This window comes from Barbatula barbatula (assembly GCF_947034865.1).
Source record: "Barbatula barbatula genome assembly, chromosome: 23".
NCBI lineage: Eukaryota > Metazoa > Chordata > Actinopteri > Cypriniformes > Nemacheilidae > Barbatula > Barbatula barbatula.
Genome location: NC_136786.1, coordinates 428,293 through 454,750, shown reverse-complemented (window position 1 = coordinate 454,750; position 26,458 = coordinate 428,293). Strand labels below are relative to the sequence as shown.

The window sequence follows — 26,458 nt, the reverse complement described above, 5'->3', positions numbered from 1 at the left end:
AACAAATCAATATTGAAAATCCAAAGTACATACACGCCCAAATAAAAAAACACGGTATATCATAGTTTCTATTGTAACAGTAGTTAGTTGTCGTCATACTGCCTGTGGGTTTAACTATAGTAAGTTAACACACTGTATAGTGCACTTTATCAGTTTACTACACACTGTGTGTGTTGGTGTGTGTGTTTGCGTGCGTGTGTTTGGCTTTGTTTGTATATCCCGGTGGGGACTTAACCTGAATGTACACCGGCTGGACTCGCGTCACCGTGGGGACCAAAAAAGCTTATAAATCGTACCGAACAATGTTTAATTCAGTTTTCTATGATCTTGAGATTTAGGGGTTGGGTTAGGTGATAAACTTCACTTTGACCATAAACTGTATAACGTAAAAGCGCAACAGAACAGAACCCCCTTCATCTGACTGACAGCTCTGTCGACCAATCACGTTCGGCTGTGAGACAGTGGGTGTGTTTGATTCACATCAGACAGATGCAGGTCTCTCTGTCTGTCTGTCTGTCTGTCTGTCTCTCTCTCTTCGTGTGGTGTGATGTGGATTATTCAGTCGGGTGTGAACAGTTGAGCGGGTGAGAGCATCTGTCGCATGTGTGTGTGTGTGTGTGTGTTTGTGTATTGTGTGTATGTTGAGGTGAGTCTGAATAACGTGCTCGCTCCTGTGAGAGGAGACGTCAGATCGATTCACTCTGTCTGGACTCTGATGTCGATTCAGACTGGATCTTGATTCTCTGAAATGGACTTTGTTTTTCTGCTCACTGTTCTCGGTTCAGTGGTTATTTTTAACTGTAACTATATCGAGCAGAATATTGAATGACAGATTCCGTTCTGACAGGAATGCCGCGCGCCACAGATGGTTTAAGAGGCTCTCCAGAACGCGCACGGCATTCCTGTCTGGACGGAACCGGGCAAGAGTTCAGTGTGACGTCAGTGTGTCATTGTTTTTATTGTGAGCATACACACATGTTGTGTGTTTTCTTTCTGCCGCCGGGACCGGACTGAACATCTGGATCATCTGGATGGATGTTGACGGTGAGTTTCTCAGTTTGATTCTTCTTCACAGCCTTTCATTCTTTACACTCACACTGGTTCTGGGCTGATGGACGCTGGAGGGATAAACATCTGCTGTGTGTGTCCTGGTTTTAACCTCTCTGTCTGAGATTAAATCTGATGGATTAAAGGCAATAAATGCTCCTGTTTTACAACTCGCCCTGCGATGAAAAACACAGAACATGTCTGTCCCATAAACTGACCACGCGTTCACTACAAATGAAACACAGTTACCACACTTTTACTAGAAGAAAATCATGGTTATTCTTGGTGAATTGTGAGTTCATCTGTTGTTTGTTGATGTAGTTATATCAAACAATATAAAACCATCAGCTCCAGACACAACACATTACAAGAATGATGAGATTTTACTCTTATTATTACAGTTAAGAATAATAGTGTTTCATAAAGATTAGGTGTCAGTTCCTAATGATAGAAGAGATCTGAAGAAGTCTCCTTAAGAGCAACAGAACAGAGGCAGATATCATGGACGTTACAACAAAGAAACAATGTGATGTCATAATATAATTATCTTTAAGTTTTTACAGCTTTGTTCTTTTCTTTATATCCAGCTGAGAGTGTAATATAGAAGGATGGGTTCTGCAGTTTAATTCTTTAAATTAACTGTTAAAACTCAATTAGAAGTATGTGAAACCAAACCAAAAAGCATACATTTTTGTAAGATATTTTGCACATAATGCAAAATAAAATGTAGAAACTGCAATTTTAACATTTGCATCTCTGTCACCATCTCTGTTTGAAAAATGAAATCGCAGGTTACTTTATGTATTAGTCATCATATGTGTTGAAGTCAACAATGTTAAATTTCCCACAAAATCATGCAGCCCAAATGATCAATCACTATTATAAACTTACTGTCTTAAATCAGGGGAAGGAAGGCAGACAGTTGCCCAATAACTACACTTTTGTTTATTTTACCCAAATGTATGGATTGCAGCTGTAGCCTTTAAACAAAATAATTAATGTCTTAATGAATAAATTGTTTAATGCTCCTGACTTGCAGACACCCTTGCAGGCTCCCTACTGGCTGATTCAGAGGTCAAGGCAGCCATTTTGTGTTTAACTCATTGTAGTCCTTCATTTACAACACTTAAAGGTCCAGTGTGTCATTGTTGGGATGATCTATTGATAGAAACGCTATATATGATACGCATCTGTGTATAAAGAGCTTACACAGTGAAGCGTTATGTTTTTATTACCGTAGAATGAGCTATTTCTGTCTACATGCCCCGCGGGTCCATTGGCCATGTTCTGTCAGCCGTCATGTGTATGAACGTGAGGGAGAGGGCTGGGGTGAGCGGTTGCTTGCAATTCACAAGATATAACTGACTGGACCTTTAACACTGACTTAAGAATTATGTGACTCTGTTGTTCCTTCAGTATTTCAGCTCTGATTTCAGTCATTTTAGTACAGTTTAAAGTAGCTCAAAGAGAGAAATCTGTCTTGGTGAAGCTCCACCCTCCTGCTGACTGATGTCGTTTTTAGATAAACGTGTTTTTATTTTGATCGGCATTAGCTCATATGTGGCCTGTTGTTGATTTCTATTGAAGATCGTGATGATATGAGGACTGATGTGAGATCAGACAGTAGTGAAATGTGTATTAAACGTGATGTTGGCTGTTGTGAGACACGAGAGAACACAGAATTCATTGACTGACGGGCGACTCAAGTGTGACTCCAGAGGTTTTAAAAACAATGAAAGACGTGAGGATGAAACACAGCAGGATCCGCTGAATCTCAGTGTGATTTTCTTTTGCTTTACCACATTAATAATAAACACTTCAGCAGTCACGTACTGTATAGAGTTGTCATTCTGACACAGATCAGTACTGGAGACACTCTGGCTGCAGGATAGATACAGAAGAACATGACATGCAGTGTAGGAATGATGTGATATCTGAAAACCTTCTTCTGTCTCTCTGTACGTCAGTGAATGCCCTGATAGTTTCATCATCTGTATTTATCGTCTGATCAAAAGCACACGGCTTCTCTGGACACACGTCACAATCCGTGTTTCTGTCCACACGCGTGCTGACGTGCTCACAGAGATTACACGGCCTCAATAATCTGAGATCACGTTTGATCTCAATGTTTCTGACTGTTTACTGAAACAACAATTACTGTCAGTGACATTCAAAATGATGTCAAAACACTTGATCAAGTTTGTGTTTCTTGTGATTTACACTATTAAAGATTACCGACATTCTTTAAAATATCTTCGTTTGAAAGAAACTCACACAGGTTTGACACGATGATGAATAAACAATGACAGAATGTTTCTTTTTGGATGAACTATCCCTTTCATATGTACATTTCCTCGTGTTGCGATATAAATGTGTGACGTTTAGGTTTAGATGTTGTGAATATAGCGATGAGCTTTCTGGTGTTTCTTCAGTTGTTTGGGTGCTTTATCAGTTTATATTTCTATGTAAGTGTAATTCATATAGCCAAAGCACTGGCAGCTGGGCAGCGTACATATAGTGCATGTGTGTAAACAAACGACAAGAAAGAAAAGAATCAAATCAAAAGTGTGCAATTTAAAGTGGTTTATAATCTCTCTCTCTCTCTTTGTGTCACTCACTGGAGATAATAAGTGTGTGAGTTTGATCTTCTTTTGCTCAGCAGGAGCCAATCAGAGTGAGTTTGATGTTTGATTGGCACCTGACCTGAACTCAGCCTCTTGTCTCTGATTGGCTGTACGCTGTCAGACTGATGCCCTCAGCGGGTGGGACGTGTCCTTGGTGCAGATGCATTGTGGGAAGGGACTCTTCACTTATACCAGATTCCAGTCTGAGTGCAGAAAACAGATCTCATGTAGACGCATATCAGACTGAGACCAGAGAGAGTCCAGTCACATCATCTGGTTCAGGATCACTGATCATGAGTGCTTGTGTCACGTGTGTGCACTGTAAATACAGTGAGCTGTAGGTGTGTGTTGTTTTCCTGAATAACTCTTCATCATCCCGTCACGGGGAGTTCTCGTTACCCTAGTGACTGAAGTGTGCGTGCGCATCTGTGTGTGTGTGCGCGCGCGCGCGTTCCGGGTCTCGGGTGTGTGTGTGTGTGTGTGTCTGCAGTGAGTCCGTCAGCAGCGCGCCGGGCAGCAGCAGCAGCAGCATCAGAGCCGGTAAACACACGAGATTTCACTCTTCTGTCATGTGTGTGTGTGTGTCAGCTGGGATTCACAGCAGCACTCTTCATTTTGTACACGGGGGTGTGTGTGTGTGTGTGTGTGTGTGTGTGTTAAAGCGGAATCCCTAGTAATTCATACAATTCACTTGTGTGTGTGTGTGTGTGTGTGTGTGTGTGTGTGTTACAGTTGAATCACAGGTGTTCGTGTGTTAGGATTCAAGAGTCCGTGAGGAAGAACTTCAGTTTATTTCTCGTGGGTCTGATGGTCGTGGGTCATGTCACGCGCGCGGCTGTATTAATATTACTCTGCACGCGCGCTTCATGTCTCTGTCATGTGTCACGATCGCGCATTATCGCGACATATGTCGATGGATTAGCGTGACAGAGTTTATGAAGTTCGCCGGCACCGGTCTCGTTTAACGGTTCTGCAATGCGGTGGGTGTGGATTGCGCGTGCACCGGGCCGGCGTGGCGTCACACGCGTCTACGTCATACTTAAGTGACGCGATGACGTAAAGGGCCGTTCGCTTTATGAGAAGCACGTGCTCTGGTTTCGTCTAGTCACCATAAAGAGATCAAACAGGCTTCAGAACACGAAACGTTCATCTGGATCAGAACTAACTAAAGATTATTATCCACGTGACTAAACATGCAGGAGACACTGACGCATGAAGATGCATTTCTTCTTTTGCATTAGATATGATCATCACACACATATAATGAGCATTTCTCCGAACAACAGTTATGTGATGCAGCACCATGGACAGAGAAACTCGAGTGAGTTCGGATCTCTGGATCGGATGTGCACGTGTCTTTCATTAATGACGTCATAAGAGGAATAATCTCACTTGTTTTAGATGTAATCCAGTGCGTTTAGTGGGTTTAAGGTTGTAAAACGCTGTATTTTCCACATGTTTGTATGAATGAACGTTCGCTTTCTTCTCTTTGACGCCCGCGCGGTAGATGGCGCTGATGGAGAATACATGTCACGCCTAAACACCAGGTGGCGCTCAAACGCTGTTCAGGATTCTTTGGCTGCCGAGAAGAAGAAAAGCTTAACGCGTAGCATCACAGGCTACAGGTTGTGTTTGCTTTACGACAAGAAATGGATTTCTCCAGCAGCAGCAGCAGCGACGATGATGAGTTTGTTGTTTTTTGCCTGAATGAGCAAAGGAAGAGAAAAGACGATATATTCTTGTATTTTTAAGAGAGTGTTGATCCAGGAGTTAAAGCTGTTCATCGTTACTTCAGGACGATGGTTTGGGGGTTAATGAGCTACCGAATGGTTTTGTGTATTTGCATTGCAGCTGTACTATTTAAACACTTGTGCCTGTGCTTTCTTACCCACAAGCAAAACTGCTCAGTTATTGTATATAAATAAATTTGAAGAAACTGATTGTATTTCATGACTTTTACTGTTACAGACAATATATTTGTAATATCCCATACTACAATTGTATTCATATGAAAGATTATATATACAGTATATTAGTTTATAAGTATACTTTTATATTTGAATGCCACCTCTTGAAACTTCTCTTTTCGCTGTCTGTTCTGACACCAACGACAGTCACAACTCGACATCCATTCTCTCACAACAGCTCTCTGAGCCTTTAGCGCCACCGTGTAAAATGCTCGATATTCGCGGTCTATATGAAAGGATTATAACAATCTATTGTTTTTGTTCTAGACCGTTATCGCCATGAACATTCACACCGAGAATTCTTCAGCAGTCTTAATGGGCTTTTACTTGCGTTAACATTTGGGCGGTCTCCGTCAAATCATACCACGAGCTGACGTACATTTGTGGGGGTGTGGTTACACGAGGTGTTTCAGGGAGGTCTGAGTGAGCATTCGCTTTTAGATATTAGATCAATTTTATTCCGACACTTCCAAGTTAAGCAATTTTACATGCATGGGCAACTTATAACACACCGAAGAAAAACACGTATTCGTGCCATATGACCCCTTTAATGACATCTGTCTCTTGAGATCAGACTGAAGATGTCTATTTCTGTCAGAGATTCACTGTGGGAATGAGAGCACGGCTCATCTTGGCCTGGATTTCTCATCTGTTCTGTGTTTCTTTATGTATATATTCTTCACTGACCAACTCTCATCTCGGCTTTACACCCCAAATCTCACAAGTGCTTCAGAAATTCTGTGCCTTTTTTAATGTTCTCAGTTAAAAATGTAAAGGTAATACAACAACACCACCTTTACAAAAATACAGACATGAAATAACAAACATTATGTTTAATTATTTGTATTACAGGTCAGTGGTAAGAATGTCACAATGTAAAGTCTCAGTCATGGCTGTTTGAATGATGATTTCATTGTGATGTGTGCATGCATGCGTGCAGCGGCTGCAGTGATGTCACATTCTCTCTGGGTTCTCTTGAGGATCTTTAAGGTCCAGCTGGTGATCCTCAGCTGTGTGTTGATGTGTAGTAAATTCTTACAGACATGTGACTGTAGGAGAGCAGCTGATTGGCTGAGAGATACAGAGCAGAACTAAAACAAGAGGATACATCGTCTCTGGAAAGTGTTCTCATTATATAACCCCCCGATTACTGTCTGTCATGTGTGTTTTTTTATGTCATGTCCTCAGCTCTCTTTACTTTATTGATGTTTTTCTACTGAAACAGGAAGTGGGGCGGGGCACATTGATGCTGTGAACTGTGGTTTGTGATCAGCTGCTGATCATTGGTTCAGATATTATTTCAAATCTTTGTGGTCTGGGAACAGAATGTTGATGTACAGTATGTTGTTACTGTTTACTGGCAATCTCATGATCACTAAAGCAATCGCTGTGGCCGAATGAATGAATATCTGAAAGACACGTGATAATCTATCTGACACTGGGATTGTAAAGTCATGCGTGATGAGCTTATGGTTTGTGTTGATGTTTCTCTTCTTTTGAATCATCACAGTTTGATTTGCAATGACGACAGAACTCGAGACCAAAGCAGAGCAACAGGGGGCCAGTGCAGCTCCGCCCCTCGACGACCAGCTTCCTCCTGCGGCTGCCCACAGCACACCTGTCAGAGAAGAACAGGTACAACAACATCACACTCACTCTAACACAAACACCACACACACACACACACACACAGGTTTGAGTGTGTGTTATTGACCACGTGTGTTGTTGGTGGAGGGTGGAGACGCTGGCGGGAGGTCAGATCGTCAGCCGCCGTTGGAGGACGATCACACGTCTCACTGGTCCAGATCTCCAGTGAAAGTGAGCAGAAGTTCCAGAAACATGCAGTGTAAGATCACACTACTGGACGGATCCGACTACACCTGTGTGGTGGAGGTCAGTCATCATCACTATATAGAGGCTTTGTGTGTGATGTGATGAGCAGTGTGAGGTTGTGTGTGTGTTTGTACAGAACACTCATGTGCAGCTTTGACACGTGAAGTGCTGATTCGTTCTGTTTCATCAGCAGTGTGTGTGTGTGTGTGCATGATCAGGACTGTTGTGATGGGAAATTCAACTTCTCTGTGGAAGATCAGAGTGTGTGTGTTTGTGTGATGATGTTTGGTGTCTTCACAGAAGCGTGATAAAGGTCAGGTGCTCTTTCATAAAGTCTGTGAACATCTCAACCTGCTGGAGAAAGATTACTTTGGGATCACATACCGCGATGTAGAAAACCAAAAGGTAGAATTACACACACACAGGTGTGTATGCGCTGTAGTTTGTTCACTTTGATGAATGAGGTGTTTGCTTGTTTTTAGAACTGGTTGGATCCAGCGAAGGACATGAAGAAGCAGATCAGAGGTAAATCACTTTATATGACACTGCAGGACAGAAGAGATCTGATGATGATGATGATCATGATGATGATGATTCTCTGCAGGCGTCGCATGGAATTTCTCCTTCAATGTGAAGTTTTATCCTCCTGAGCCTGCGCTGCTGTCTGAAGACATCACAAGGTCACAACACATTCACATCATCACATCACAACACAACACAACAGAGAGAACAGCTGTGTAGAGAGAGAGAATGTGAGTGAGTGTCTCTCGCCCGTCTCTCTTTCAGATATTACCTGTGTTTGCAGCTGAGGGATGACATCGTGTCTGCACGTTTGCCCTGTTCTTTTGCCACTCACACAGTTCTGGGTTCATACACCGTGCAATCAGAGCTGGGCGATCATGATCCAGACGAGTACGGAACCGATTACGTCAGCGAGTTTCGTTTCGCCCCTCATCAGACCAAAGAGATGGAGGAGAAGATCATGGACCTACACAAGACCTACAAGTGACTCAAAGATACATGATAACGTTTGGTAATAATATCTCACTTAAACCACCAAACCAATAATATTTCTTTCATTCTTTCTCTCTCAGAGGAATGACCCCAGCCGAAGCTGAAATGCATTTTCTGGAGAATGTAAAGAAACTCTCAATGTATGGAGTCGACCTTCATCATGCAAAGGTACAACACACACACACACACGTGACACAACACTGAATCTCACAGCATGATGGAGTTCAGCACACACGTGTGTTCTAACTCTCTCATCAGTGTTGTGTGTGTTGTTGTATGTTTATTCTCGTCATTGTTCTGTTGTCAGACGTCAGTATGAATCAGATTAAAGCTTTCAGCATACACAGAGTGAAATCAAACTCAAGGCAGATGAAGAAAGCTTCAATATTTAACGGATCTCATTGGCAGGAAACATCAGAACAGATTATACATCAAACTTCGGCTGTTGGTTCTGTTGTATCTATGATTTGGTGACATCAGTTTAAAACACATTTGGACAAACACCTTAACCAGTATTTTGTTTCTTTTTTTCCATTGAACTATGATCAAGTGTTTTATTATTAGAGCTTATACCTTCACTTCATTTTTCCATTGGCAGATATATTTTTATGCTTGATAATCAGATTCAGTGGTGAAACTGGCCTGTGTCAGCATCATCATTAAATCTCATGTGATCATGAAACACACTGAAGTTGTGCATGAAAGCGTTCGTTTAGATGAGTGGTTTTCTTTCTCCTTCTCTTACTGACGGTCTAGTTGATAGGACGATTCTTTCACTGCTTCTCTCCGGCTAAAGGAGAGGTAAGCTGCATTTGTGTATCTGTGTGTCTTCCTTCTCTGTGTGTGTGTGCGTGTGTATCTTGTACATGTCTGATGTCACTGTGTGAGCTACCACTGTTTTCAGATTCCTCATGTGTCAAACCTCACAGGAGATCAGAACCCGTTCACTACTAACCTCTGTGGATCCAGCCCTGTCCTTACACACGCTCACACACATTAGATCGACTAAGATGTGTTTACAGAACACTCCAGTCATGTGAAGGCATTCTTCCCACAATCCATTCTGTAATATGATGTATGTAGATGTGTTTCAGTAGAAAATGTCCAAACCATGTGAATTCAGTTGTGAAATCTCTGTTGTACCGTGTTTTAGATTCACGCTTATAATGTTTACTGTCATCAGTTCTCCTGGTGTACAGAACACCGTACACACAAGTGATGTTTCACACTTTTCAGTTGTGATGTTTGAAATGAAAGATAAATCCTATTCTGATTGATTCTCACATTTGAAATGTTGTTAGCAGATTGAACAATTGGATTGAAAAGTGGACGTGACAACACCAAACCATTTTACAAACCAGCTGATAGATGTTTGGCTCATTCATTGCAAAATCAGACGTTTGTACGTGATTTGTTTTGAGACGATGATTGGCGCCTCTCTGATTCGATCATTTGTCAGGATTCAGAGGGGGTGGAGATCATGTTAGGCGTCTGTTCCTCCGGTCTTCTCATCTACCGCGATCGTCTTCGTATCAACCGCTTCGCCTGGCCAAAAGTCCTGAAGATCTCTTACAAACGCAACAACTTCTACATCAAGATCCGACCGGGCGAGGTGAGCTTCTTTACTGCGAGTGTTCACGCTGGGATCATATCAAATCAAATCACATGTGTGTGTTCATGTTTAGTTTGAGCAGTTTGAAAGCACAATCGGCTTTAAGCTTCCAAACCACAGAGCAGCTAAGAGACTGTGGAAGGTTTGTGTGGAGCATCACACGTTCTTCAGGTGAGCTTCACATCTTCATCATCATCAGACGTTCTTCAAGTCTTTAAGAGTGACTGAAAATGTGTTTGACAGGCACACTTGAGCTACAAGATTCCTTCCTCTGTTCTTCTCCGCAGGTTAGTTTCTCCAGAGACTCCACCCAAGAAGTTCCTGACTCTGGGTTCAAAGTTCCGTTACAGCGGCAGAACTCAGGCTCAAACCAGACGCGCCAGCTCACAGATTGTGCGACCAGCACCCTCTTTTGAACGGTCCTCCAGCAAACGCTACACAATGTCTCGGAGCTTAGACGGAGGTTGGTTTACTTCACTTCTCTCTCTTTCTCTTGTTTTATGTAAAGACGTCAGTCTGTGTGACATTATCATCTGATATCAGACGTCACATCGCTCACAACTGTTAGACATCAGGAAGTTTTGCTCATGTGTTGTGTGTTAGACTCCTTAAAATCTTCTCAAAGCTGAGCTTCATCTCTTCAGTCAAACACATTCTCACAGATGCTGTGTTTGCAGTGTAAACTGATGTCGTCGATTCCATCAGTGTTCTGAACAGCTTTACATGATTCACATGAGGACAGCATGTATTTGTGTTATACAGGTGTGACAGACTGTTTGTTTGTCTGATGTTTCTTGTGTAGTTTTACTGTGAAATAAACAGTTTAGACTTCATGTATCCACTAAAATATCCCTGTCAAACTGACAGATGAAGTTCTGATTTGTCATGTAAGACACTTTTCTGGGGTGACTACAGCGAGTGTTTGTAGTGGGTTTGAATGCTTGTTTTTGTGTAGACACACACACACACTACAGTATATTTGACAGATGTTGTGTTGTTGAATATGTTCCTCAGCTCAGCGGAATACACCCATGAACACAGCCAATGGTACTAGACCAGCAGGTATCTGTTTACCCCACAAAGATGAACATGAAGAGCCTCTGCCTGTTTATTTACCCACAATCCCGTTCTGCTGTAGTGACGGACTGTCTGTGCATGCAGCAGCTGACCCGGCATGTGTTTATCCTGCACACGCTGGGTTCTGTGTGTGTGTGCCTGTTTACGTGTGTTTGTGGCTGTGTACGTGTGTGTGTGGCTGTGTACGCGTGTGTGTGTGTGTGGCTGTGTACATACGTGTGTGTGTGTGTGTGTCTGTGTGTGTGCTTGTTATTGCGTGTGTGTGTATTAATTGTGTGTGTGTGTATTAATTGTGTGTGTGTGCGTGCTTGTTAAGAAATGTGTGTCTTAGTAAGCGTGTGTACTCGCGTGTGCCTGATTATCGTGTGTGTGTGGCTGTGTACGTGTGTGTGTGGCTGTGTACGTGTGTGTGTGGCTGTGTACGTGTGTGTGTGGCTGTGTACGTGTGTGTGTGGCTGTGTACGTGTGTGTGTGGCTGTGTACACGCGTGTGTGTGTGGCTGTGTACATACGTGTGTGTGTGTGTGTGTCTGTGTGTGTGCTTGTTATTGCGTGTGTGTGTATTAATTGTGTGTGTGTGTATTAATTGTGTGTGTGTGCGTGCTTGTTAAGAAATGTGTGTCTTAGTAAGCGTGTGTACTCGCGTGTGCCTGATTATCGTGTGTGTGTGGCTGTGTACGTGTGTGTGTGGCTGTGTACATACGTGTGTGTGTGTGTGTGGCTGTGTGTGTGCTTGTTATTGCGTGTGTGTGTATTAATTGTGTGTGTGTGCGTGCTTGTTAAGAAATGTGTGTCTTAGTAAGCGTGTGTACTCGCGTGTGCCTGATTATCGTGTGTGTGTGGCTGTGTACGTGTGTGTGTGGCTGTGTACATACGTGTGTGTGTGGCTGTGTGTGTGCTTGTTATTGCGTGTGTGTGTATTAATTGTGTGTGTGTGCGTGCTTGTTAAGAAATGTGTGTCTTAGTAAGCGTGTGTACTCGCGTGTGCCTGATTATCGTGTGTGTGTGGCTGTGTACGTGTGTGTGTGTGTGTGTCTGTGTGTGTGCTTGTTATTGCGTAAGTGTGTATTAATTGTGTGTGTGTGTATTAATTGTGTGTGTGTGCGTGCTTGTTAAGAAATGTGTGTCTTAGTAAGCGTGTGTACTCGCGTGTGCCTGATTATCGTGTGTGTGTGGCTGTGTACACGTGTGTGTGTGTGGCTGTGTACATACGTGTGTGTGTGTGTGTGTGTCTGTGTGTGTGCTTGTTATTGTGTGTGTGTGTATTAATTGTGTGTGTGTGCGTGCTTGTTAAGAAATGTGTGTCTTAGTAAGCGTGTGTACTCGCGTGTGCCTGTTTACGTGTGTTTGTGGCTGTGTACGTGTGTGTGTGGCTGTGTACGCGTGTGTGTGTGTGTGGCTGTGTACGTGTGTGTGTGGCTGTGTACACGTGTGTGTGTGTGGCTGTGTACATACGTGTGTGTGTGTGTGTGTCTGTGTGTGTGCTTGTTATTGCGTGTGTGTGTATTAATTGTGTGTGTGTGCGTGCTTGTTAAGAAATGTGTGTCTTAGTAAGCGTGTGTACTCGCGTGTGCCTGATTATCGTGTGTGTGTGTGGCCGTGCCTGTAAATGTCTCTAACAAGCTGATAGTGTTAGTTCAGATGATCCTCAAGTACAAGAAAACTTTTTCTCTTCAATTTTTTCATACCGGATCACAATAGATGTGTGTCCATCATTGACTCACTGTCACACAAACATCAGACTGAATGACACTGTAAAAGAAAATCTGATTGGAAAGTAACAAATGATTAAAGATGTGATAAGTTTGGGGTGAAACAGATGTTGTGGTCCTGGAATGTTCTGAGCGTTTATTTTATGAAGGAAAAGAGATACTTGAGGTTTTGTTTTATTGTGAATAGACTGTGTATGTGAAAATAATTGATCAATATTCTAGTCAGAATTTTTAAACACTGATTGTGTGTGTGTGTGTGTGTTTAGAGATGGGTACGGCGTTGTACGGCACAGCTAAAGCTCCGGCGGTGAGTGATGTCATTACTTCAGTGACTCCAGAAGGAAAGACAGTGGCTGCGGCAGCTACAGGACCTGATAGAGATCAGGACAAAGTTGAACTGGCGGACAGTGTTGCACTGCTGGAGGAAGAAGACGAAAACACCAGAGCCACAGAGATTTCCCAGCCCAGCCCGCTCACACCTGTACTACAAGACACACGGGTACAGTCAGCTCTTCTTACTCTTCACACTATAATAGCACCTGTATCATCCGTGTGAACACTGATCTCTGTCAGAATTTTCCTTGAGTTTATTTTTCTGATTTTAGTGATGATGTGATTCCCTCTCTGCATTCACAGACGGATTTCACAGACACAGCTGTTGATGGAGACTTAACAGCCACTGAGGTTTGACATCTGCATTCTCATTCGCTCGACAAACAGAGTTAAATTATCATGTCACTCATTCACATGTCGAGCACATGTGATGTGCTAAGATATTTCAAGACATACCTGTCACTAATGTGTGTTTCATCATGTGCAGTCAGATCAAGAGGACGAGTCTGAAGCAAAGACACAGGTGAGATCATTTGACTGAATACACACAGTCATCATGTTCATGTTAGAGATTGTGTAGTTGACTATAGTGATGATGTCATGAATGATTGTGTGTCTCTCTTCAGTTCAGTTTCATTAGACACTTTAAAGGAGAGAATGTGTTTATCAGACACAGTATACTCATGTTAGAGGTCGGTGACGGTTCACAGCACATGCATGATGTTGTGTTGAACTAACTGTGATTTCATGACTGAACAACATACTGTATGTTTACTCACCTCACGTCACGTGTGTGTGTGTGACATTAATGAAGAAGTCAGAGTCTTCCGTGTGTGATTTTGTTGGAAACGCACTATAATCATTACGTGTGAGAATTGACGTGTTTTTGTCGTGGGTTGTTTTATGATGTTTAGTCTTTACTGAGACCTGTGTAGTGAATGTGTTGATGTGATGTTGAATAGGACATTGATCAGTCACCAGATGAGCTGTTGAAACATCAGACCAACATCAGCGAGCTGAAGAGAAGCTTTCTGGAGGGAGGAACAGATCGGACGGGTTTGACGGAGTGGGAGAAGCGTCTGTCCTCCTCTCCAATCCGATCTCCTCGTCTGGATGAAGCTCCGATGATTGAACCGCTGGTTCCAGATGAAGTAAGAGCTGTGACATTGGGCTGGTGTTGTTTGTTCTCTGTGATGGATGTGAGAGAGTGGAGGGCTGAGCGATAAGGGTCAGCAGAAAGACACCCGTTGATTTTGTTTGCATGCATTAAGTGACTGTGGGAAACACAGGAGAGAACTGAGCCGAGCTTCAAATCACGATGACGAAAGAAGCATCATCCTACATTCGCCAAATGGTCACGTTATGGCAGCATATTGACATGAATAACTGTAAAGTCAGCTTTATTTATATAGCGCTTTTTACAATTTTCATTGTTACAAGGCAGCTGTACAAGAAAACATTGACTATAAGCAAAACATATAACAAACAAGACACAGTACAGGTCAAATATCAGACAAACTATAAATTCCTATATGCAGTGTTAATTAAATAAGACTTTAAGACAGAGATGTGGTGCTGTTCCCGTAACTAACTGACTAATCTATTCAACACGCTAACTTCATGCGAATGTTTGTGTGTTTTATGTAGGAATCTGACGGGTGGGTCATTATAAACAAACTTCCTACAGTTGAAAAAGAAAACACTGGAGTTATTCCAGTTCAACCAGAGCAGAGAGCAGAAAAGTCTGATGCTTTAACAAAAGATAAAGAAGGTGTGCCAGAGAAACGTCCTGTTGTTCAAGAAAAGATTCCTCCAGTCGTTCCAGAACAAGCTCTGATCTTCTTTGAAGATGTTCCTCCTAAGAAAATTCCTCCTAAGGTACCAGATAAGAAACACAGATTTGTGGCTACCGGCGACACTCTGGAAGACAAGAATCTTAAAGCTGAAGAAGTTGTGTCGACCGGTAGATCTCATGACACCGCAGCTGTCCGATCTAAAGACATCGACCTGTCTGTCAAACTCTCTGATCAGCCCCTCGCTGCGACCATTAAAGTGGTTCCTGTGATGGTTGATTATCAGATCAGCGCTTCAGAGGACGGGATACCTTCTCTCTCTGAGGCTCCGGTCACAAGCGTCCTCTCTGCTGAAGAATCTGGGGACGTCAGGACGGGCGAGCTGAGGATCTTCACCGGCCGTAGCTCTCCTCTCAGATCTCCTGCAGAGCTCGGCCTGAGTCCCGGCCCCGTTCCCTATCTCATCAAAACCTCTCCTTCAGCTCCAGTGGTATGATGTTATCGGTGCACATAAACCCTCCGCTCTTGATTTCTGTTGCCGTTTATGATGAGTTTTGCTTGTAAAACAAAAATCCCCGTTCTTGAATGCGATGTCACACCTGAATTTTCTTTAGATTTGCCGCTTCGGCTTTGACCTTCAGAGCACGGATATATAAAAGCTCATTTATTATTTGCAGTGAAAATCTCTCTCGGCTGTTCTTTTGAAGTTCTCTGCACTGCTTTGCTTTCACACACAAACTCCAGATCTTTCTTTTACTTACTGCTGCTGAATCTAGAGAGGGTTTTATTCATGAGAAGTGTCTGAATTATCTTCACATCATCAAATGATTGATAAACATCTGATTCATTCATCTGTGATGTGCTTCTGTGATGTGATCCCAGAGCTTTCATTCACATGTTCAGTGTCATTTTCACAACATAGTCGTGATTCAAATTAGTACAGCATTGGTTTAATGAGAGCGCCATTTGCAGGACAAATATCATCATAACATTGCATTCATTGACGGATGTGAGGTGATGTTTTCATGTGAACGAACACAAATGTACTCAGTGTTACGGGTTATTCCTCACATTTACACAGGAGCTTATTTCTGCTCAAAGTATAAAACGATTCTCTCATGAATAAACCCAAATAATCCCTTCACCCACCCTGAGACAATGCTCTTCAGTATCCTGTGATATGAACTGTGATGTGTGTGCGTGCGATCTTGTCTTATGTGTTTTAACCGTGTGTGATTTTAACTAACGTAACCCTGGTTCTCTTTCTAACACTCGTACGGTATCTCACTATGGGAACACCTCTGGCGTGACCAACTGCGGAAGCACCAATGTTACCACATCTGCAAGTCATAGCAGACCAATCGTATCTGGCATATCGTCATTCTCCGCATATCTCTTCTCTTTGCGGATTAGACAAGGAGGGTGATATTGTGAGATACCTCACTTCATGTTATCAGAGAACCAGAAAAAGTTCTCTTTCTAACACTCGTTCGGTATCTAACTATGGGATATAGACAACTTCCGTATTGTGGATACGCTGACGAAACAAGTGCCAGCCTACCTCTGGTGTCTGGCCTTCATAAAGAATGCCCCAGAAATCTTTGTAGATCACAAACACACCCCTGGGACCGAGTAAACGAGAGAGGGTTCTGTCACATCCAATTTATACAAAACTAACAAATGTGTGCGGAGAAGACCAACTGGGTACCGAATACATTTCTTGTATGGAGATTCCTTTAAACAGTATCCAAGACGTAGCCATGGTTCTGGTGGAATGGGCTCTAAGTCCGGCCGGGGATCTATATTCGCGTTATTGTAATTGTAACACAATAGTCTCTACCGTCCAGTGGGAAAGATGCTGTCGGGAGATAGGTCTTCCTTTATAAGCATCAACCCACAAGACAAATAACTGGTTGCTCTTGCGAAGTATGCGAGTTCTTAGTACATACGCACTCAAAGCACGAACTGGGAATAAACAATGGAACCACTGCTCTTCTGAGGATTTAAACAGTGGTGGATGAAATGCCTGCAGCTCCACTGACTGAACCGGCATCGGCGTGATCCCATACCTTAGTTACAAACGCCAGGTTCATTCTACAAATCACTTTATTTCCCTCAGATGCGAACATCACGCATGATGGGTGGACTGATAAAGCCTGTTGTTTGCCCACCCTTTTTGCGGTAGTTTTAAAGCGATGCTATCAATGGGCTGAAATGGGGTTTTGAAAGCCCATCTTGGACCACAGACTAAACCCAACGACAGGACCAGAGGCTTTGATACTGGGTGTAATCTACGTGCACCTCTCATGAATCGACAGTGGATTTTGGCCCAAACCTATATGACATGATGAAATAATGGCCAGATAGACTTTGACCGTAGAAAAGGCTCTGCCCTTATCTAGTAGCTCTCGTAAGAAACATAACACATTTATGGCCTAGAGTTTTTATCCACATACCAGGATTCAAAATTGCTTGAATAACTTTCTGAGGTAATCCAGCCGCATTCAGATTCAACGTCTCACGGGCCAGGCTCGATAAGGCTCAGCGGAGGGAACTAGTAAAGGTGCATCGCCGCCCAGAGAGAAGAACAGGCGACATTGTGCGTATTCAAATGATGATCTCAACTGTCCACATTTCACACTTATAATCCTTCTACTTTTCGCCACGGGAGGGAGAGAGGAATCGTTTTGAAGGGATAGGACAGAGAAACTCTGAGTGCAGTCCACAAACCCTTCCTGGAGCCAAACTGATGTCTCAGGTTGACCGCCGGTCGGTGTATCGTTGCTGCCGCCATGTAAGACTGTTTAGGCTTTACATAAGCGGGGTTACGCTGCAGAATTTGAAGGCTTATAGTCAGCGTGTCCCCCTCTCCCCAGGGTATGAAGTTCGGCCGGCTTGGACGATAAGACCATTCTAGAATGCCTCTCCCTCTTTTTTCCGCAGATCACATTCCTGGCACATAGCGACCACTGTCACGCAGAGCATCGCCTTTGGATCAATGGGGGCGTCCAAAAACTTCTTCTGCGCCCATGCTTCCCGCTGAGGAGAAACCCGCCTTGCGGGCTACATGGTGTTTTATATAGTAAATTTAATTATTCTAGTAAATAATATCTAATGTCTCCTGGTGGTTTATTTAGCATATTTAGCATGAAGTGAATGTTTGTCTGTAAAGATGTGTCTTTAATCTAGATGTAAATTGGGTGAGTGTGTCTGATCCTGGAATAATATCAGGAAGGTTATTCCAGAGTTTAGGTGCTACGTATGAGAAAGCTCGACCCCCTTTGGTGGATTTAGTTATTCTAAGTGTTATCAAAAGAGTTTTGAGATCTTAGAGAGCGTGATGGGTTGTAGTGTGATAGAAGCTCTGTTAGGTAGGTAGGGGCTAAACCCTTTAAGGCTTTATAAGTGATTTAAAGAACTTTAAAGTCAATACAATACTTAATGTGTAGCCAGTGAAGGGTTGATAACATTGGGGTTATGTGATGGTATTTTCTGAACTAACTGTAGTTTGTTTATTGATGATGTAGGACAAACACTAAGTAGCGCATTACAGTAGTCAAGTCTTGAGGTCATAAATGCATGAATAAGCTTCTCCGCGTCAGCAACACACAGAATATTTCGAAACTTGGCAACATTTCTTAGGTGGAAAAAGGCTGTTTTTGTGACATTTGAGATGTGATTTCGAAATGACAGGTTGCTGTCTAATATAACGCCTAGATCTTTTACTGTATTTGTTGGAGTAACAGTACATCCTTCAACTTGCAGTTTATAATCAGAAATATTCGGTTTGCGTGTCTTTGGTCCGATAAGTAATATTTCTGTTTTATTAGAATTTAAAAGAAGGAAATTACAGGTCATCCAATGTTTTATATCTTCAATACACTCTGCCAGTTTGGATAGCTGGGAGGAATCATCTGGTCTTGATGAGATATATAGCTGAGTATCATCTGCATAGCAATGGAAGCTAATTCCATGTTTTTTAATAATGTTTCAGAGGGGCAGCATGTATATGGAGAACAGCACGGGTCCCAGAACCGATCCCTGAGGTAATCCATAATTTACTTGCGTTAAATAGGATGATTCCCCATTTAAATGGACAAATTGATGTCTTTCTGACAAGTAAGATCTAACCCATTGTAGTGCCTGTCCCTCAATACCGGTATAATTGTTTAAGCGATCTAGAAGTATGTTATGGTCTACGGTATGGAACGCAGCACTAAGGTCAAGCAGGACCAGGAGTGAGATGTTACCTTTATCTGATGCTATAAGCAGGTCGTTTGTAATTTTAACGAGCGCAGTTTCAGTGCTATGATGTGATCTAAAGCCTGACTGAAATTTTTCGTGCATGTCGTTATTTTGTAAGAAAGAGCACAACTGAGTGCACACTACTTTTTCTAGAATTTTAGACAGGTATGGGAGATTTGAAATCGGTCTATAGTTCATTTGGATCTAAGTTTGGTTTCTTGATAAGAGGCTTAATGACGGCCATCTTAAAGGGTCCTGGGACATGGGTTAGATTAATTGACGAGTTAATAATGTTATAAATGGGCTCAATTGCAACAGGTAGTAACTCTTTTAATAATTTAGTTGGTATGGGGTCTAATAAGCAAGTTGTAGGTTTAGATGTTGCAATAATTTGAATTAAATCTTCCTGTTTTATAGGTGAAAAACGCTGGAGCCTTTGTTTTGGAGCGATGGTTGGTGCTAATTCATAGGACAGATTTGGAGGTTGAGTTTTTACTATTTTGTCACGAATGTTTTAGATTTTTTCTGTAAAAAACATCATGATTTCATTGCTACCGAGGTGCGGCGGAATAGCCAGGTCAGGTGGTGTCTGTTTATTTGTTAATTTGGCGACTGTGCTAAATAAAAACCTTGGATTATTTTTGTTGGTTTCTATGAAGTTACGGCGTTGCTCAGCCTTTGCTGCTTATTTGCCAACCTATTGGTTGGATATAGCTGCCTGAGTGTGGTTAGTGCCCAAACAGGAAATGCAAAGGTTGTGAGAATCTTTAGCAGAAATCCACATACCACAGGCGCTGATAACTAGTACAGAGCTGTGACAAGTAGCAACTTTTCTCGTGTTTTGGTGCGTGGTAAGCGCCCCACCTTGAGAAAGCGCCGGAAACTTAGAGCAGAAAACTTGCCTCAATGCATTAGTTATCTCCTGCTAAGATGAGAAGTCACTCAACAAACGAAGAATTATATTGCATTCGGGACTTTACCTTGCGGGTTCGTCTGTGAACAATTGAGCAATATATTGAAAAAATCTGCTGAGGACAGCTTCCAAAAATTCTCCACAGGGAACAGAGCGAGAATGACAAAACGGCAGGCAGCTGCGGCTTATATGCAGGTAGGCGGGACTCCCTCACCGCTGCTGCAATTGGTCTGTTATGACTGGCAGATGTGGTGTCATTGGTGCTTCTGCAATCGATCACGCCAGAGGCGATAATGGACGAGTGTTAGAAAGAGAACTCATAATCTTGTGTCTCGTGTGTGTGTGATATTAACTTATAACCTTGTGTGTGTGCGTAAGGGGTGGAACGGTACATGTATTCGTCACAGACCATCGCGGTACAGGCGTCACGGTCCAGTTCATGTATTCTGACGATGAATACAGTTAGTCACAGGCGCCCAGAAGTGGCCACACATGATAATGCAACACTACCTGTCAGAACAGGGAAAAGCAGAAGAAGAGACGAAGAAAGTTATTAACAAACACATAAGTAAATGCATGAATCAATGAACGACCGGAAGGACAAACAAATACAAAATTACATACACAAAAAAGGGTACAAAATCCTTCCGGTAAAGAAGCAATGCTATTGAACCGAGGTTTCATCAAAGAAGCCATGCCATTGGAGGTAGAAAAGAGCCGTCGCGTCTGCAAAGGAAACCCTGCAAGCTCATGCTCTATGGCACGTTCTTCAATTAAACGTGATTCTTCGATTAAATTTTACAATGCCCTAATCATATGTTGCGTGGCATTCTTTAAACTACTTTTTAGCATTTAATCCGGTAAGGGGCTGAAGTTTCACTCTCGAAGTTCAACGTGAGTGCATTAATTCGTTCAGACAAAATGGCGGCAGCCTTTACCTCCGTTTGTCTCGCTTGAGATCGGCTGTCTAAAGACAAGCACTTAATGAAAGAAATGTTGGTTTCGTGCAGAACAGTGCGTTTGCTTGAAATTAAACTTCTCAGCTTGTGGAGACGCATGCAATCGATGGTCAGAGTTTTCTCAACGACAGGTGACATTGTAACCGCCACACGATCTTCATTCACTAGTAAAATGAAAATGATATTTTTTAAGAAAAACTTTGATTATATACCCTTACTGAACCTCTGCCATAGCGTGAGGATTACCTGGGGGGTGAAGCCTCCACTGCCCGTATTGCGGATTCCCCCTGGACAATAGGTCCACTGCTCTGTTCATTATTCCTGAAACGTGTCGTACATAATGACATGATGTGTTTGTTGCTTCACATAATTATTCTCTTGCTTACATGTGAAGCTTGTGGGAGTGAATACCCCCTGACGTTTATTGTAGGCTATCACCTTTGTATTGTCTGTCCTGATCAATACATGATGATTCCTGGGAAAATGCACAAAATGTCTGAGAACTAGATACACAGTCAGAAGCTATAGAAAATGTATTTGCTTCTCTCTCAGAGCAGGAGACCAAACTCTTGGAACACCTCTCCCCAGCCCGTGAGAGATGCGTCCGTTATCACTACTTTCTTGACATGACCGTACCCAGAGGCCATCCTGTCCTGAGAAAACGTTGGGGCTCTCAAGTGACGGAGAGCGCTCGTGCATTCTAGTGAGACATGCACTCTGCGTCCGGCACGGCTCCCAGGGCGAATGCCCTGTGACGCTGTCCAGTTTTTAAATTCTCTCATTCGCAGCAAACCCAGGGGAAGACGTTAAGCCTAGCATACGGAGACACACTTTTAGATCTCCTGTGCGGGAGTCAGTCAGTTCTTTGTTAGATTTATGTTGAAGCCTGAATGTTATTCGAGAGAAAAAAAAACCGCGTATCGAACCGTACCGTTCCACCCCTAGTGTGCGTGTGTTATTAACTGTGTGTCTGCGTGCTCTTGGCTCATGTGTTTTCAGCGTGTGTGATATTAACTCATAATCTTGTGTGTGTTTGTGTTTAGCCTAAGCCCAGTTTTGATGAGATGTCTCCTGAGCTCACGGCTCTGTTGCAGTCCACTTTTTCGTCGTCTGATCTCATCACACCCTCATCTCTGTCGTCTTATAAGGTGCAGCCCTGCAGATGTGTCGTGTGTTAGTCACAGACGCTGACGTCCTTTAGCTCTTCTGTCAGAACACCGTCATGAGTGTTTCATTTGTTTATCAGCTCATATCTGTCCTCATCCTGTCAGACATCATGTCATCTCGTCCGTGTTCTGGATATTAACTAATAAAATAAACACTCATTTGTCCTGATCTGAAGGTTTGAGACAGAATGTCAGACTTTCTCAAGAACATTTTTAATAGTCAGAAGATGGAAGGTGGAAATTGAAGATGAAGCGTCCGTTTGTCAGTTTGTTTTGCTGATTTTAATTGCAGTTTTACACATTTCAGGTGGATGATAAAGCTCTATGGCCTCAGAATGACCTGATCTGCTTTCAATGAACTTCGAAAGTATTACAATACTTGACTACCTGAACTAGATAAATGCAGATGTTTACATGTTTCTTTATTTATTTCTTAAAGTCAACTTGAATTCAAAATTGACCCTGTTGACTTTTCTGATTCACGATACCGGCCGTCAGTCATGTGTAAGGTTTCGTCGGATCAGTTGGTTTCAATGTTCTGTTTCACGAGTCATGTTAAAGAAGTAAATCTTGTTGATGTTGAAACACATTTTCCTCACGTTTGACCATATGTTGATTTTGTTTTTGACAGCCATCCGAAAGCCAAGAGGTTCAGCCAGAGAAGAGCCCATCAGAAGAAGAGAAACAGCCTCAGGTAGAGCCGCCTGAATGTCCAGCGGTCCCTTTGGAGCCGGATGTGTATTATCAAGCGTGTGTTGTGTGTGAAGAGGCTCTCGATGAGTCTGATCATGACACCAGTGATTCCAGCAGTGCAAACTCAGCATACTTTGACAGGCCCCTCCCACACACGGGTGTGACCCCCGCAGGGGGCGTTTCACCCGCTGACAGTGAGTCTGGAGGTGAGAGTTTCTCTCTGTCCACCGATGATGAAGATGATGTGGGATCAGGAGATCAGTCACCCAACATGAGCCCATCCTCTCCTCTCGGGGCGGCCGAGCAATGGGGTGTGGCTGAGGGTCAGAGCGGGCATGTAGAACTGACCGCCGGTTCAGAGGTGTGTCTCCGGTAGATTCCCAGATCCCCAAAACATCTTCACCTCCTCTCTCTCCAAACCTCCTGCTCCTCCAGTTCACAGCTGGTTTACTGTGAGGTTCTGGCAGCAGAACATCCGATTCCCTGAATGAGAGAGAGAGTTGATCATGTGACGTCATACTGCTGCTTCTGAACTTTCCCACAACACCCTGATCCTCACCTTCCGTTTGTGTCTCATACGACTCTGTGTTTGTGTGAAACAAGTGCTGGTCGTATAATTACAATATTATCAAAAAGTTGATTTATTTCACTAATTCCATTCAAAAAGTGAAACTTGTATATTATATTCATTCATTACACACAGACTGATATATTTCAAATGTTTATTTCTTGAAATTTTGATGACAACTAAGGAAAATCCCAAATTCAGTACCTCAGAAAATGAGAATATTACTTAAGACCAATACAAAGAAAGGATGTTTAGAAATCTTGGCCAACTGAAAAGTATGAGCACGTACAGCACTCAATACTTAGTTGGGCCTCCTTTTGCCTGAATTACTGCAGCAAAGCGGCGTGGCGTCGATCAGTCTGTGGCACTGCTCAGGTGTTATGAGAGCCCAGGTTGCTCTCATAGTTATAATCATCAAAATGAAAAGAAATAAACATTTGAAATATATCAGTCTGTGTGTAATGAATGAATATAATATACAAGTTTCACTTTGTGAATTGAATTAGTGAAATAAATCAACTTTTTGATGATATTCTACCTGTTTATCTGTGTGTTTTTGTGTTGTTGTGCAGTCGGGGCCGTCAGGTGACACACAGGAGATGCCTGTCATACACACAGAAATGAAAACCATCACGTATGAGTCCGTGCAGGTGTGTGTGTCTCTTATCTAGTGCTCTCGTAAAGTTACAATCGTACAAAAACATAAACGTAACATCTGTTTAATATCTCCTTAATAGTTGTGTTGTTTTGTCTGTTGTTGTTCAACTTGTTCAGGGTGAAGTGGACAGAGATGCTGATCCTGGAATTCTGATGAGCGCTCAAACCATCACATCAGAAACCAGCAGCACCACCACCACCACTCACATCACAAAGGTACAGAAGAACCCGTACGAGTGATGTCATCATGACAGACATGTCACACTGCTGATGTTCTGTGTGTGTGTGTGTGTGTCTGACAGACGGTGAAAGGAGGAATATCAGAGACACGAATCGAGAAGAGAATTGTTATCTCAGGAGATGCTGACATTGATCATGATGAGGTGAGACCTGAATGAGCTCATGATGTTCAGACTCAAAATCAAATCAGACGACAGAATCAAATGATGTGACAACATGTCAAGGCACGCGTGTCATTGGAAGAGAGCGTTGTGTTTCACAAAAGAAAGAAATGACAGAAATGTTCATTTTTGGGTGAACCGGCCCTTTAATAATCTTCAGTCGTCATCTCACACATTACACATTCAGTCGGTTTTAATCTCTGAATACTGAGGCACATACAGAAAATCAAGACATGTGTTCTGTGGAGTTTGGCACACTGTTCTGATTGTGTCTCCTGCTGTGCGTCCGGGCGTTTGGCGACTCAGGCTCTGGCTCAAGCTATTAAAGAAGCTAAAGAACAACATCCAGATATGTCAGTGACTAAAGTCGTGGTCCATAAAGAGACGGAGATCACGCCAGAGGAGGGCGATGAGTGAGGCAGGTAAGGCAAAAGCCAATCACAGAGGCTTGACTGACCGCAAGGTGATTGGCTGCTACGCCGGGCCATTGCTATTGGCTGCTGTTCTAACACGGGTGTCGCTTTTGGCTGTTTATCTATCCCATAATGCATTTACATTTGTTACATTTACATACATTACATTTACATTTGGCAGACGCTTTTATCCAAAGCGACTTACATTGCATTGTCCTATACATTTGTTTGTAAGTATGTGAGATCCCCTGGGATGGATTGCTAGTGCCGTGCTCTAACCACTGAGCTACAGGAAAGCTGATGATTTTATCCGAAGCGACTTGAGGGACGGTTTACCATTCAAGCGTACACGTCAGAATAATACTGCAGTGAATGAACACACATGTGTAACTGCTTTAACAGAATCACGTGAAAGATAATGTTTCAATGAAATAGAGATGAGGTTTTGATTGAATGATCACATGACCCCGCTCATCTGAAGCCAAACACCCTAGCAACCACAGAGCAACATCCTGGTAACCACTGGCATCACGCATGGCCGCCAGCTTTATACATACAGACACACAGACACGTGTCCTTCAGAATGTGCTGTTTATGAAAGATTGTGTGTGTTTATTGCACAACTAACAGTGTCATGTGGACAGGATTAGTGTTCTTACTGAAGTGCTTTTGTGTGTTTCAGGACTAACATCATCTTCACGCGTTCTGGAGAACGTTCACGTCTTCACGCTGTGGAAAATGAAGGATGAACCACACCACACACACACGCTTACAGACTGGATCACTGTTACTGCATGACACGGGAACAAATGTGAGAGAAGACAAATATATCCACGTTTGAAAAAATACTACATGAGCGCAGTGTATAGTTCAGCCACGAGCTCGAAATATAAAACCTACAGATATCTACATTTTATTTATTACAATACTGCTCACGATGCCGAGCCGAATGAGTGCACAATATTTAACCACGCAAACATGTGCCATTCCCAACATCATCTCACGGTTCATTCTTCCACAAGTGTTCTGTTGTTTGAGTTATTCGTCCCTTTTTTCCCTTGTGAATGTTGACTATAGAGGAATGAGACTGCTGGCTCATCACAAGTTTGAGATCAATCCCAGAATTCTCTCTGCCACATCTGAGCCTTAAACTGTACAGAAACCTCAACACAAATCCAGTGTGTCTTTATGTCTGTGTTTGTTTCATCAGCATCCCGTTTGATTTTCTATTTCATATAGAGCGTCATGTCCTGCTGAGTGTTTCCTCCTCCAGCTCCAATAAAGTCTGATTCCAGATCAGTCTGTTGTTTCTTCTGTTTGCAGTGACACGTGAGCCACATGAACAAGAACATATTATTATTTGTGTCTCGCACATATATGTTTATAACCATTTCAATGAGCTACCGTACACTAGTATACTTTCGAGTATTAT

At 42.7% G+C, this 26,458-nt stretch overlaps 1 protein-coding gene across 10 annotated transcripts; it reads left to right on the top strand.

Annotated features, from left to right (window-relative positions):
• Nucleotides 1-564: 564 nt before the first annotated feature.
• On the top strand, nucleotides 565-26,326 carry epb41l3a (erythrocyte membrane protein band 4.1-like 3a; the record flags this gene model as incomplete). 10 transcript variants are annotated; one of them, XM_079447449.1, is made up of 24 exons in its annotated part: nucleotides 7,160-7,273; nucleotides 7,373-7,531; nucleotides 7,772-7,876; nucleotides 7,954-7,996; nucleotides 8,076-8,151; nucleotides 8,258-8,476; nucleotides 8,566-8,653; nucleotides 9,242-9,286; nucleotides 9,945-10,097; nucleotides 10,171-10,268; nucleotides 10,385-10,560; nucleotides 11,112-11,159; nucleotides 13,152-13,384; nucleotides 13,522-13,569; nucleotides 13,706-13,741; nucleotides 13,845-13,910; nucleotides 14,181-14,369; nucleotides 14,866-15,501; nucleotides 22,172-22,276; nucleotides 22,926-23,348; nucleotides 24,128-24,205; nucleotides 24,330-24,428; nucleotides 24,515-24,595; nucleotides 25,709-26,324. In XM_079447449.1, 24 exons carry the CDS (start codon nucleotides 7,160-7,162, stop codon nucleotides 25,712-25,714), a joined length of 3,324 nt encoding a protein of 1,107 aa, XP_079303575.1. In that variant the 3' UTR covers nucleotides 25,715-26,324. The 10 variants fall into 10 exon arrangements, with proteins under 10 accessions (XP_079303582.1, XP_079303581.1, XP_079303578.1 ...); XM_079447451.1 differs by lacking the exons at nucleotides 9,242-9,286; nucleotides 11,112-11,159; nucleotides 22,172-22,276 and adding exons at nucleotides 4,106-4,211; nucleotides 24,920-25,035 and having other exon boundaries at nucleotides 7,149-7,273; nucleotides 22,926-22,988; XM_079447452.1 differs by lacking the exons at nucleotides 9,242-9,286; nucleotides 11,112-11,159; nucleotides 13,845-13,910 and adding an exon at nucleotides 3,912-4,211 and having other exon boundaries at nucleotides 7,149-7,273; nucleotides 22,926-22,988.
• Between the last annotated feature and the right edge of the window lie 132 nt (nucleotides 26,327-26,458).